Source organism: Megalobrama amblycephala, linkage group LG7 (assembly GCF_018812025.1).
Source record: "Megalobrama amblycephala isolate DHTTF-2021 linkage group LG7, ASM1881202v1, whole genome shotgun sequence".
Lineage (NCBI taxonomy): Eukaryota > Metazoa > Chordata > Actinopteri > Cypriniformes > Xenocyprididae > Megalobrama > Megalobrama amblycephala.
Window position 1 is genome coordinate 868,905 of NC_063050.1, and position 13,162 is coordinate 882,066.

Here is a 13,162-nt window from a genome sequence, read left to right on the forward strand (position 1 = left end):
ACTGGATGCATGCGCAATGCGGGGTTGGTGCGGGGTTTAATCAGGTGGGGGAGGTTATTTTTTCCTTTTCACTTGGCTTTTGGTGTTTGTTTCCCATGCGCTCCAAGGCGTTTAATATGTGGGGTTGTGGTGGGCTTTTACCCACATAGCAAATGTTTTCTGGCCCAGCTTCGGGCCACACGATCACGTTTCCCTCTTACCAAGTACCGCAAAGAATGACGGCCCTGAAGTGGCCCAGAACTGGATTAAAGACAGGGGTCACACATGGGCCATAACCGGCCCGAATCTCAGCCAGTTAATCACCCTTAACTGGCCCTGAAGTGGGCCAATACAGGTTTTATTATTGGTACCAATTCTCAGCCATATGTTAACCATATCACCACCACCCTTTAACCAGAAACCCCAAAAATGAGCCATAACCCAGCCTAATCTTACCCAAACCATGTGAACAAATGAGTCACAAGAAAATTCAATTCTCAAAATTAGTTTATTTAACAATATTGCACAAGCCAATAATAATAATAACCACATTCAGAATTGTGTAACTGTGTGAAGGCTATTTTATTTAGTACAATCAAAGCATATCTTATTACCACCTCATGAATATATGAATGAATCTAGCATTGAAATGTAAAGATATTATAATGTAATTTTACTCTCAACAAATATAGAGCAAATTTAAAAAAAAAAAATACTTAAAACAAATTTACACATCAGAATGTTTGTATGTGTGAGGGAGAACGTGATCCTATTTAGGACTGTCCTCAGGAAGTGAAGTACAGCTCTGCAGCCCCTCTTTTCTCCTCAAGTGCTCTCTCCTTATTCCAGCAGACTATTAGTCTTGTCCCTGACAGCAACATAGTGTCGGGCCAGATCCGGCCCACATCTGGTCCGCGTGTAAACCACATGTACCAGATGTGGGCCGGATCTGGGCCACACTATGTTGCTGTCTGGGGTGATGTCAGACAATTTTTTCCTCACAGCAGCTAAAAGACAAAATAATAATACAAAATTAATAAATACATATACAAACATTCATCCATCTACTGTAAATAAATGTAGGTAACAAATGAAAAATAAGGTTGCTTTGGTGTTTTTTACAGGAAATGATTGCCAATAATATGGCACTATTGAATGACTAACTGGCTTGTCAGAGTTTGACAACAGTATTATGACAAATAAGACCATTTTAGCAAACAAAAACCTTAAAAATGTTGAGATATGGAAACTGTGGTGTAAACAGAGTAACCAATGCACTGTTGAAGTACTGATAATGTAACGCATTCAAAGCATAACATCTTATTTCCACCTCAAAAAAAGTGCATTTAATTTCAAAATGTACTGGGGTCTCATTTATAAAACTGTGCGTAGGATCCCTACTAAAAGTGTACGTACGCGCAAAAGCTAGATTCTGCGTACACACAAAAAAAATCAGATTTATAAAACCATGCGTACGCCAGAACCTGCGCACAAATCCCTTTATAAATCCCAGTCAGCGGAAGATTGTGCGTACGTGCATCTCCACCCTGTCTCCTCCCCGAAATCACCATATATGGAGCTTACAACGCCTAGTTTTACTATGCATAACCTCATCTGCATATCATTTCCATACAAGTTCCCAACCACATGACACCATGGTTAACACCGTCAAAGGTACAAGACATTGGAAAATATTAGATATGGACTATAAATGCCATTTGTGCCACACATTATATTGATAAAGATCATCCAGTATCCTCTTTATGTTTTAGAATAAATATATCAAAATATCCATAAAAACAAAATTGTATAAAATACTTCAGATAAAGGTTTTAGAATAGAGTTGATTCATTCATTTCCACTGGCCAAATAGTATTTGAATAGTTTTAAACAATTCAAATCAAATGTATGCAGTTTTGCTGATGAGGTGAACATATCTTTTAGGAAGTTTATAGGCTATTTTTAGTGGAAACAGATCGGCCTACTTATTTATTGCAGTGTAAATACAATTGTCTGACTCGGCGCGTCACTGACAAAGGATTTTAAAAAGAAAACATGCAAATCTTACCGTTTTCCTCAAATTATATCCTTCAAATGGTAATTGTTTGACATCAACACCTCCTGCAGCTGTGGCTGTACAGTAAGATATCACTGGACCTATTCAAACTGGACAACGGACCGTTCGACCACCGAATCCAGCAGTGTCTTTCCATAATATCTCAGTTAAGTGTGCATCACTGATCGTCATTCTCAAAAAAATATTTTGTCATAACATCTGCAGTTTAGTTTAAAGAGGAATTATTGTGCTCCCAGCGCTCCTCGCTGTCATAAAACAGCGTGTACTGGAAAAGTGATCGAAAGTAGCACATCTACTATCTCAATTCATATCACTTTTGTCTCCAGAATGTGCGTACGCACGGCTCAAAGTTTGCTTAAAGGTGCGCACATTCTCCCGTCAAGTTTGTTTTTATAGATCACAACCTTTGCGCGGGAACTGGCGTACGCACGCTTCCAGCCCCGTTTTGTGCGTACGCACGCTTTATAAATGAGACCCCTGGTCTGTCTTAAACAGTTACTTATTGCATAGGTTAATGTAAACTAACAATGACCTCCTACAAATACCAAAAACATGTCTTTGTTTATGTGACACAATGATTATTCCAGATTTGATTCTACATGACTGATGCAAAATGCTTACGAAATAACAAATTGCTTTCTTATTGTTTTAAGAATGTCTACTAGCTAAAACAAAAATATCAGACATAGACCTATCCTGATTATCAAAGTCAGAGATTAGATTTAGATATAATTAAATCTGATTGTACAACCTTTGAATGACTTTCAGTTAAAAAAGTCAATTACTGTTGCTGATTTTGCTGTGATTTTTTAACAACAGTGGGCTACATTGTTCCGCACACTGGACAGGAAGCACCGCGCCTCGGACATCCCGCAGGCCGGTCTATCTCACCCCGGTCGCGTCAATCCTCATATCTGGGTTCTCAAGTTCAAGGGGCAGTGAATCAGCTACCTTATAGGCAAAATTCACTTCAGTAAAGAACTACGTGGCATCCGAGTTTCATGTATTTCAAAAAGCGCCAAAAATGGGTTGTTATTCTATTTTTAAAGATAGCTGTTACGAGTGATGGAATTCATTAATCATAATAACCAAAATAATCTGCGAGTTTTAACCGCATTTGGCGGCTTTTTTGTAAATTTTTTTAAGTTCAATTCTTTCTAAAAGGCCAAATATTGATTCAAAACATCTAACATAACATAAATCTAATGTTAGGTCGTACACAACATAACTTCACTTACCTAGAACAGCGGTTGTCCGACAGACGTCTTCACCCTTCAGTGGGAGAAATTTCAACCGACGCATCACGTGAACCTCATCCACCAACCAGAAAAGCTGGTGTTACCGTGGAGATCGCGCCAAAATAAACAATAGTTGACCGCCCAGTTGTAACTATAACTTTACATATATTTTTAAATAAACTGTTATGTAGGGAAAAAAAAAAAAAAAAAAAAAAAAAATATATATATATATATATATATATATATATATATATATATATATATATTGTATGTTTGTATCATTTTTAAATCTGGACATTTTTTTTCAAATGACTCATATATATATAAGTCAATTAATATTATTAATTATTAAAATCATTACATCTGTTTCAGAGAGAGGAGAGAGGAGAGAGGGGGGTAAATCTTGCCTTGAATATAGCAGGCCTAAATACTTACAATTGTCCAGTACACAGAGTATGGCACATAATCGTTACACTGATCTGGGCCACACACTTCTTATCCACAATCGGCCCAAATGTTGTCTGCCGTCATGCATGCAGTGCCATCATTGCCACACATGGCCCACGGTTGGCTGACATGATGCATGCCAGTGCCGGCAACACGCCAGCAGTGCCATTATGAGGCCACATTTGGGCCAAGTCTGTTTGCTATGTGGGTAGCGATCGGCCAGTCGGGAAAAATTCAGATGCCGCTGATGGCGAGTCAATCTACTTTTTTCTTCCCTCCACAGCCAATCACGGCCCCTCCTTGCTCGGGCCCTATTTGCACACACTACAATTGGTGAAGATCATTGTCATGACAGGAGAGTGAGTGTTAATCCTTGCTGTAGAAGAATTTCTGTCCACGCATGATGAATAGGCTTAGAGATCCTCGCGTGACAGATCCGTGGGTAAAACCCACCCCACTCCGCAGGGCCACCACTTGGGCACTCGACCAACCCAATGGAATAAGAGGACCCAGTCTTAAGGTGGAACCTGTAAAGGAAAATATACTGATGATGTATCGCAATGACCTCTCATAATGTTAAGATGCCTCAATATTAACATTGTTCAATTAGGTTATTAAGGATGCAAATATATATTTTTGTATTTTTACAAAATTCTAATTGTGCAGCTAGATGTGTGGTAGGCTATTCAATGGCATTATAAAACAAAGGTAACAAGCAGCTAACTTTCAAGGGACCATTGCATGGGTGGATGAATTAACTAATAAGTCAATGCTATTTTAAATTTGATCAGATGGCAATAAACCATTACTTTAGATATACTTTTTAGGATATAACTAAACTAAAATAAAATATAAAAATAGTCTGCATCGATATTGGTCATGAAAACAATATCGGTAGGCTATCTAGATTTCTAAATAACAGTCAAAGTAAAACTACTTCTTAAATCTGAATAGTCTGCTGTACTTTACATCATACTTACCATTCTGGCGAAAAGAAGAAGAAGAAGAAGAAGAAAAAAAAAACATCTGATTTACCATCTCTCAGTTCCACCTTAAGAAATACACTTGACATGATTGGAGAGCGCGAGCGCGCTGCAGCGGATCTGAGCTGCGCCTCTGCTGTCCTATATAAAACCCTCACGCGCTGCATAGAGTCAGCGGACAGCTCTGTGGTGGTGAAAGAACACGTTACTCACACTTCAAACACTGACAAAGAAGACAATCCGCAATGGAGAGAGTCTCATGGACACTTTTTCTACTTTCTCTTACATATTTGGAGGGATCTTCGCAAGATTTCGGACAGACACAGTTCATCTGCACGTCCGTGCCTAAGGATATGGACCTGTGCGCAGCCACCATGCAGAATAGCGGGCCAGCGGAGGATCTGAAGACCACAGTAATGCAGTTAAGAGAGACAGTGCTGCAGCAGAAGGAAACTATCATGAATCAAAAGGAGACGATCAGGGAACTAACTTCCAAGTTGAGCCGCTGTGAGAGTCAGAGTGTTCTGGAGCCCGTGACTGGAGGTCGTAGGAAAGAACAAATCAAAAACACGATGGGAGACGTGTCCCGCGGCCCGACAGATACTCTAACGCAACTCGGGCAGACTTTAGCCACCCTTAAACAGAGATTAGAAAACTTAGAGGTATGCATAATTTGGACTTTTCAGTGACTCCATCCAGTCCTAATGGCCATATCCCACAGTTCTTTAAAATACACAAACTCATGCAATGCATGATAAATTACATTACGTTGATAGTTTTTAAGCCAGATTGAGTAACCTTAATGGGGTCGAAAGACTTATATGGAGGCCTTTGACAGATTTAGTCAATGTGTTACTGTTTCACGGCAGGCTGCGCTAAGCCTGAAATTGGCTTATCTAGTCTCTCTTAAGTTCCCCATGTGTGCGTTTTACTGTTCGTTTGAATAAGCACCTTCCTATCTCCTGTTTTCCTGTAGCAGTACAGCAGAAACAATGGTTCTGTCCAGGCGAACAGCCTTAAAGATCTGCTTCAAAATAAGATCGATGATATGGAGAAGCAGGTGCTGTCCCGGGTCAATACTGTGGAGGAGAGCAAATCCGGGCAGAGAAACGACACGGATCAGCGCAATCGAGTGGAGTCAACTCTCACCTCCTTACATCAGAGAATTAACGACCTAGAAAAAGGTAAGAGATCTCATTCCATGAGGAATTTTACTTATTTGTTATGCAAATAATAAATCTGAACTAGGCTACTACAATAATTAAGTGTTTGAGAAGCATAGCTGGTAGTTACAGTAAAACGACAATGTCTAGGCGGTGTAATGTCGCAGCGGATGGTTTGGGAGGGGGAGCTGCATTACTTAGCATATTGAGCCAATAAACCATGATGTAGGTAGGCTAATATTATGACGGATAATTAGAGCCTTGGTCATTCTCAAAACAAGTAGATCTTCTCTGCAGAGCTGCAAAGTTAGCTGCTCAAAGCGCAGCCAGCTCAGCGCAGCATGCAAGAGTCAAAGCAGTGCCACATTTCTCCAATTTTTCAATCACCAGTTTCACAAATGAAAAATAATGCAAATGTTTTTATTTATTTCATAAGTTTGTTTGGTTTACCCTTAAGTAGTGAGTTTGATAAGTAAAACCACTTAATTTACAATGTATGAATATGGACAGTGAATGGAGTTCAGTGTAAAATAAAAATTAGTAATTTACAGTAGTGCAACGAATAGTCTAAGAATAGTCTATTAATTACAGTCTCTTAAGCATCAGAGTAGTTGATACAAGCAATAGAAGAATTTGGGCACCAGCCTTTGTTTAGAAGTCCTTGTGGAATAAAAGTAGAGAGAGAGAGAGAGAGAGAGAGAGAGATTTTTCTTTTGAGTGTTTAATACTAACAGTCAATACTTTTTATTCTGCAGGTTCAAAAGGTAACAGACCACTGGACAAGTTTCAGATAACGTTCCCCTTAAGAACAAATTACATGTATGCCAAAGTGAAAAAAAGTCTACCAGAAATGTATGCCTTCTCTTTCTGCTTGTGGATAAAGTCCAACGCATCACCCGGGGTAGGAACACCTTTCTCCTATGCTGTTCCTGGACAAGCCAATGAGCTTGTTCTCATAGAATGGGGGAACAATCCAATGGAGATTCTCATAAATGATAAGGTAAAGTGTCAGAAAGAACAATGCAATTTTATAATGTATAACATGATTGTTATATTATAGATATATCTGTGTGCATCTCAGTGTGCATCTCTATAAATGCTGAAGTCTTTTAGTCTTTTAGCACTTGTAAACAGAAGAGCAATATGAGTAATCCAAAGTGTAACTTTACAGGTTGCAAAATTACCTTTCATTATCAACGATGGTAAATGGCATCACATCTGCATAACATGGACGACTCGTGATGGAGTATGGGAAGCTTTTCAGGATGGTGTTCTGCGTGGAACTGGAGAAAATCTGGCACCTTACCACCCAATCAAACCCAACGGTGTGCTGGTCTTAGGTCAGGAGCAGGTAAGACTCAAAAGTATGCCTATTAGGTTTCATTTATTTAGAAAATGTTAATTATTATTAGAAAATGTAGTAAATCTATCGATCATGCTTATTTAGATTTAACAGGTTTGCCTGCTGTTCAGCAACCTGATATTGAATGTGGTTGTTTTTTGTTCATGCAGGACACACTTGGTGGAGGTTTCGATGCAACCCAAGCCTTTGTAGGTGAACTGGCGAACTTCAATATATGGGATAGAAAATTGACAGCTGGTGAAATTTACAACCTGGCAACCTGCAACAACAAAGCGCAAGCTGGCAATGTGTTGTCATGGTCAGAGAGTAATATCGATGTGTTTGGTGGAGCCACAAAATGGACTTTTGAGCCCTGCCGTCAGCTCAACTGAACTGTAATGGGGCCAGATCCATGTTTCCAATTTTTGTCTGTCCTTGTCCTTCAATTATTTTTTATTTATTTTTTGTTCTTGATAAAATGATTCAAATATAAGCATTTAGTTTTTAATATTTAGGTTTTTTTATGAATACCTAAATATTTCTGTGCAAAACTAGAATAATTGTATTTTTTGTCTTGATAAAATAGTTTCCTGTTTGTTGTCTTGCAAACTTCAAAGTGACAGTGTTACTCCAGGTTACTTTTAGCATTACAATATTTTTTGCCGCTTTTTTTTTTCTTTTGCAAGTGGAAACAGTTAGCTTCACCCCCATGACCCCCCCCCCCCCCCCCCCCCAAACACACACACACATATCTATTTGAAGGGGCCAACAACTGAAGAACTGTCTCTTTGCAGCATTTTGGGCAGTAAAGCAACAGTGGATCAGAATATTATGTTTTTTTCCCCCAATGAACACACTTTGCTGATAACCCAATCATAAATCGTCACCATTTTAAATGATCTTGCACTGTGATGGACTTAAAAATAAGGATGGGAGAAAAGTATTTATTTATTTGGAAAAATATTGTTTAAAAGGTTTGCCAACATGCTTACAGCCTGAGTGCCTTGAGCTGATGTATCAGTTCAGCACAAACTTTTAGTTTGCTTACTCATTGTGTTATGCAATAACTTTTTGATTTTATTGAAGAATTATTGTTTTTATGAAATGTGTTCAACAGCTATTGTTAAGGCTCTGGTGTGATTTGGCTCTGTTCTAGGAATGTAATTCATACAGTAACAGCATGAATGATCAAATGCTGCAACATCAATCTGCTTCTCCTATTGTTTTGGGTTGGGTTTTTTACTGTATTAATATATGCTAAAAGCATGGCACTAATGAAGATGATAAAGATCTAATTTTTGTAATAAAATTGTGATATATTATATGAATAGCATTTTACCTTTGCAGTCTTTCTTACTCAAATTCTGTTTAGTAGAGAATTACAGAGATATAGGATAAAGTATAAATCAACAGATAAACAGATATGTCTAAATTTTATATAAATGTGCTTGAGTATACCCTAAAAATTCCCTAAAAAATATACCCTAAAAATAACATTCTCTCATCCTCTCACTCACTTTCTATGTTTGTGCACATGGGGCATTTGTTTTTGTTCTCTCTGTCTATGTTTTGTGTGAACGTTAACAGACTGAATTGCTGAAAAAAAGAATCCATCCATGCACAATCCAGACAGGTGAAGGTTATAATTTCAAACATAATCATCGTTTATCATGTTTAATCATTGTGACATAGCATTTTGTGCTTCTGTAGCCATTAACAAATGCTCTAGATCCCAGTAAATGATTGGTATTTACAGTTTTCAGTGATCTGTTACAGTTTAACCTGTTAGCATTCCACTGCCTGCGGTACACATACCTTTCAAAAGAGACCAAAACCATGCATATACATCAAATTGATCAAGGACATTTACTTTGGGTATGTCTTTTTTAGGCATAATTTTACAGGAATGTAAAACATAATATGAGAGACAATATTATGATTAAGGCTAAATGCATGTAATAGCAAAACACAGAATGAAAATTTGACAACCAAACTCTGGAGATTATCAAACTGTTGTGGATTTTTAGATTTAATGAAACATTTCAAAAATACAATGTAAGTCACATGTCATCAAGAAATTAGAAAAATATTAAAGGTGCCCTAGATTCAAAAATTGAATTTACCTCGGCATAGTTAAATAATAAGAGTTCAGTACATGGAAAATACATACAGTGAGTCTCAAACTCCATTGTTTCCTCCTTCTTATATAAATCTCATTTGTTTAAAAGACCTCCGAAGAACAGGAGAATCTCAACATAACACAGACTGTTACATAACAGTCGGGGTGTACGCCCCCAATATTTGCATATGCCAGCCCATGTTCCCAACATTATGAAAGGCATTAGACAAGGGCAGAACGTCTGGATGTGCACAGCTGAATCAACAGACTAGGTAAGCAAGCAAGGACAATAGCAAAAAATGGCAGATGGAGCAATAATAACTGACATGAATCATGATAACATGATATTTTTAGTGATATTTTTAAATTGTCTTTTTAAATGTTTCGCTAGCATGTTGCTAATGTACTGTTAAATGTGGTTAAAGTTACGAGCCATCGCTATTTTCATTTTTAAACACTTGCAGTCTGTATAATTCATAAACACAACTTTATTCTTTATAAATCTCTCCAACAGTGTAGCATTAGCCTTTAGCCATGGAGCATAGCCTCAAACTCATTCAGAATCACTGTAAACATCAAAATAAACACTGTACTTACGCGATTAGACATGCTGCATGACGAACACTTTGTAAAGATCCATTTTTAGGGTTATATTAGCTGTTTGAACTTTTTTTTATGTTGTTTAAGGCAAGCGCAAGCTCTTGGGGCGTGGAGCACGAGATTTAAAGGGCCACACACCCTGAATCGGCTCATTTCTAATTATGCCCCAAAATAAAAAAAATCTATGTGGTATTTTGAGCTGAAACTTCACAGACACATTCAGGGGACACCTTAGACTTATATTACATCTTTAAAAAAAAAGTTCTAGGGCACCTTTAAAGGTTCACTCAGAAATATTGTTTTTATTTTGCATTTTTCATTTTATGTGTCACTTTAGATTCACATTGACACCTAGTGATCTCCATGCAGCATCACACAAAAGCAATAATTTTCCATTAATAATGTCACTGTATAATTACAGCAGTTTATTTCCCAGTGTCTCATAAGAGTATAAGAGTATTCACCTGGTCATGTTATCACAACATGCTCCATGTAAAATATAGGAATTGTTCACCGAAAAACAAAAACTCTTATGATTTATATAATAGGCTATGCATAAATATACAAAAACACTACTTATTTCTTTATGTGTACAGCTTTTGGGGATAAAGATTACTGAGATTACCCTCAACTAGAAGGAGCAATATTATGGCATTCTAGAATTTAGACTTTTAATTCTCAGAGTTTATATGATATTATTCATATGCCTCATTCATTCATTCATTCATTCATTTTATATTCAAGGAGAACACACTACAAACTAAAACATGTACAGACCACACAAAATAAAAATGGTAACACAAATACAGCAAGAAAAATGAATTGGAACCCACTATATGCATGCAAAACAGTCTTTTGTTGGTGTCACGGCACTTTACAGCAAGGTCGCGAGCTGCAGAGGAGCCTGAGCTTGTGTGCTCTCAACTGCTGTTTTTACAGCACATTTCCTGCCTGTCTTTGATGGTTGCGATTTGGGCCGGTTCCCTGCTTTGTGATCGGGGAGTGGTGTAGTGGTGTCTCTTTGTCTGAGAGCTCCTTCTACAAGGAACCTCTATGCGTTGAAGTGGAACCTGTTTGACGAATGGTGTTCCTCTCACCGAGAGGACCCCCGATCATGTTCAATCAGATCTGTGCTCTCCTTCCTGCAAGAGGGCTTGGAGTGAAGGCTGTCTCCCTCCACCCTCAAGGTGTATGTTGCTGCTTTTGCCGCACATCACTATGCAGTCAATGGTAAGTCTTTGGGGAAGCATGATCTGACCGTCAGGTTCCTGAGGGGGGCGAGGAGACTAAATCTGCCTCGCCCTTCCTCTATACCCTCTTGGGATCTCCCCCTGGTACTTACATCTCTCCGGGGTCATCCCTTCGAGCCTTTGCAATCAGCTGAGTTAAAAGTACTATCCCTTAAGACCGTCCTCCTGATTGCATTGGCCTTGGTGAAGAGGGTAGGGGACCTGCACGCATTTTCGGTTGACGAATCATGTCTGAAATTCGGGCCCAGTGACTCTCACATTATCCTGAGACCCCAGCCTGGATATGTGCCCAAGGTTCCTACCACTCTCTTCAGAGATCAGGTAGTGAACCTGCAAGTGCTGCCTTCGGAGGAGGCAGACCCAGCCCTGGCTTTGCTCTGTACCATCCGCGCTTTGTGCCTGTACGTAGACAGAACGCAAAGCTTTAGGAGCTCAGATTAGCTCTTTGTCTGTTACGGAGGCCAGCAGAAGGGAAAGGCTGTCTCCAAGCAGAGGATGGTCCACTGGATAGTGGAAGCCATCGCCTAGGCTTATCAGTCCCAAGGCGCGCACTGCCCGCTCGGGTTGAGAGCCCACTCCACCAGAGGAGTTGCCTCTTACCTGGGCGCTGGCGCACGGCACCTCACTGACAGATATCTGTCAGGCATAATCATACACACAATGTCCTGGGATGCATGTTAATTTATAGATCGATTCATCTATAAATTAGTGCAGGAAAGTCTATTTTAAGGGCTTTGAGTTTTTCCTATGCCCTTTACTTTTCCACATGGCTGGGAGGGCAATAAACCACCTTATCAGTTGGTATACATGGTTACTGAGGCCCTTGCCCAAGTTGGGTCTGCAGAACCCAGAGAGAGTTTTAAAGATTATTTGTTAAATATAACCCCCCCCCCCCCCCCCTTCTGATCAGGCATGCATCTACCACTTAAGGCTGAAGGCCATGGCAGCTGCCTGGTTGCTTGTGCCACCTGGAGTGGTGGTTGTGCCATGGCAGATGGTGTAGCATGAAGAGGGTGTCAGGTTGACCTAGTGCAGGTGGCAGGAAACTACCTACCTATCAAAACTACCTCATTACTAACTTTAAAACATTAGAGAACAGCAGTGCAGAAGATCACTGAACCTTTAAATCTCATTTATAAAAGCTTTAAAAAGCATTAATAGTCCTCACTTTAGATAAGCTCACAAAAATAGTTAACTGACCACTTCTAAATGTTTTATAATTACCTGACTTAATCAAGAATTGCAGTAGGAATATGTGTTAATAAAGCATTTATTTAACACACTAAGTAACTATTACTATATTACTATAGGTGCTGGGGCGGCATCCCGGGAGTGAATTTCGAGGGGGGACGGCATTCCAGTTCAAATTGGTTCGATTTTTTTATAGAAATCAAGGGATTTCTGTATTTATTCACTCAATAGCCTACGAAAATGAAACCGAAGCAGCGCAAAAACATAGCACAATAAAATTTCATGATTAATCATAAAAAGATAGCAATATGGATTGAAACACCCACGCGATCTTACTCAATGCTCAAAGTGGGCCGGTACGCACGGCACTTCTTTAATCTGTAGCGTACCCACACTTTGTCTTACGTACCGGCACTTCTCCCATGTCGCCAGTACTCTAACCACCACACCGAAACATAGAATCAGGCTGTTAAAGGTGCTAAAGAGGATGTTTTGTTTTATACATTTTTGCAATATTACTTGAAACTGTCTTTACTAACTGATAAAAGACTATTTATTAGGTGCACTGAAAGTAATAATATTAATATACATCATCTGTGCATGAGGTAGGGCCTTAAAAACATCAGCCAATCGTTTACGCGATCATCGCGTAAACGATTGGCACTCTGGCTTGTCAATCACTGCCATGACGATCCATGTGAGAGATGCGCGCTCCAGTAACTTGACACACTCCACAGGCGCCGCATGCAATGTTTTTGCCAGGAGACAGGAGT

At 39.1% G+C, this 13,162-nt stretch overlaps 1 protein-coding gene across 2 annotated transcripts; it reads left to right on the top strand.

Moving 5' to 3' along the window:
• Nucleotides 1-4,882: 4,882 nt before the first annotated feature.
• On the top strand, nucleotides 4,883-8,557 carry LOC125271025 (neuronal pentraxin-1-like). 2 transcript variants are annotated; one of them, XM_048194957.1, is made up of 5 exons: nucleotides 4,883-5,386; nucleotides 5,701-5,908; nucleotides 6,643-6,887; nucleotides 7,059-7,238; nucleotides 7,400-8,557. In XM_048194957.1, exons 1-5 carry the CDS (start codon nucleotides 4,970-4,972, stop codon nucleotides 7,619-7,621), a joined length of 1,272 nt encoding a protein of 423 aa, XP_048050914.1. In that variant the 5' UTR covers nucleotides 4,883-4,969; the 3' UTR covers nucleotides 7,622-8,557. The 2 variants fall into 2 exon arrangements, with proteins under 2 accessions (XP_048050914.1, XP_048050915.1); XM_048194958.1 differs by having other exon boundaries at nucleotides 7,059-7,251; nucleotides 7,400-7,578.
• The last annotated feature ends 4,605 nt before the right edge of the window (nucleotides 8,558-13,162 follow it).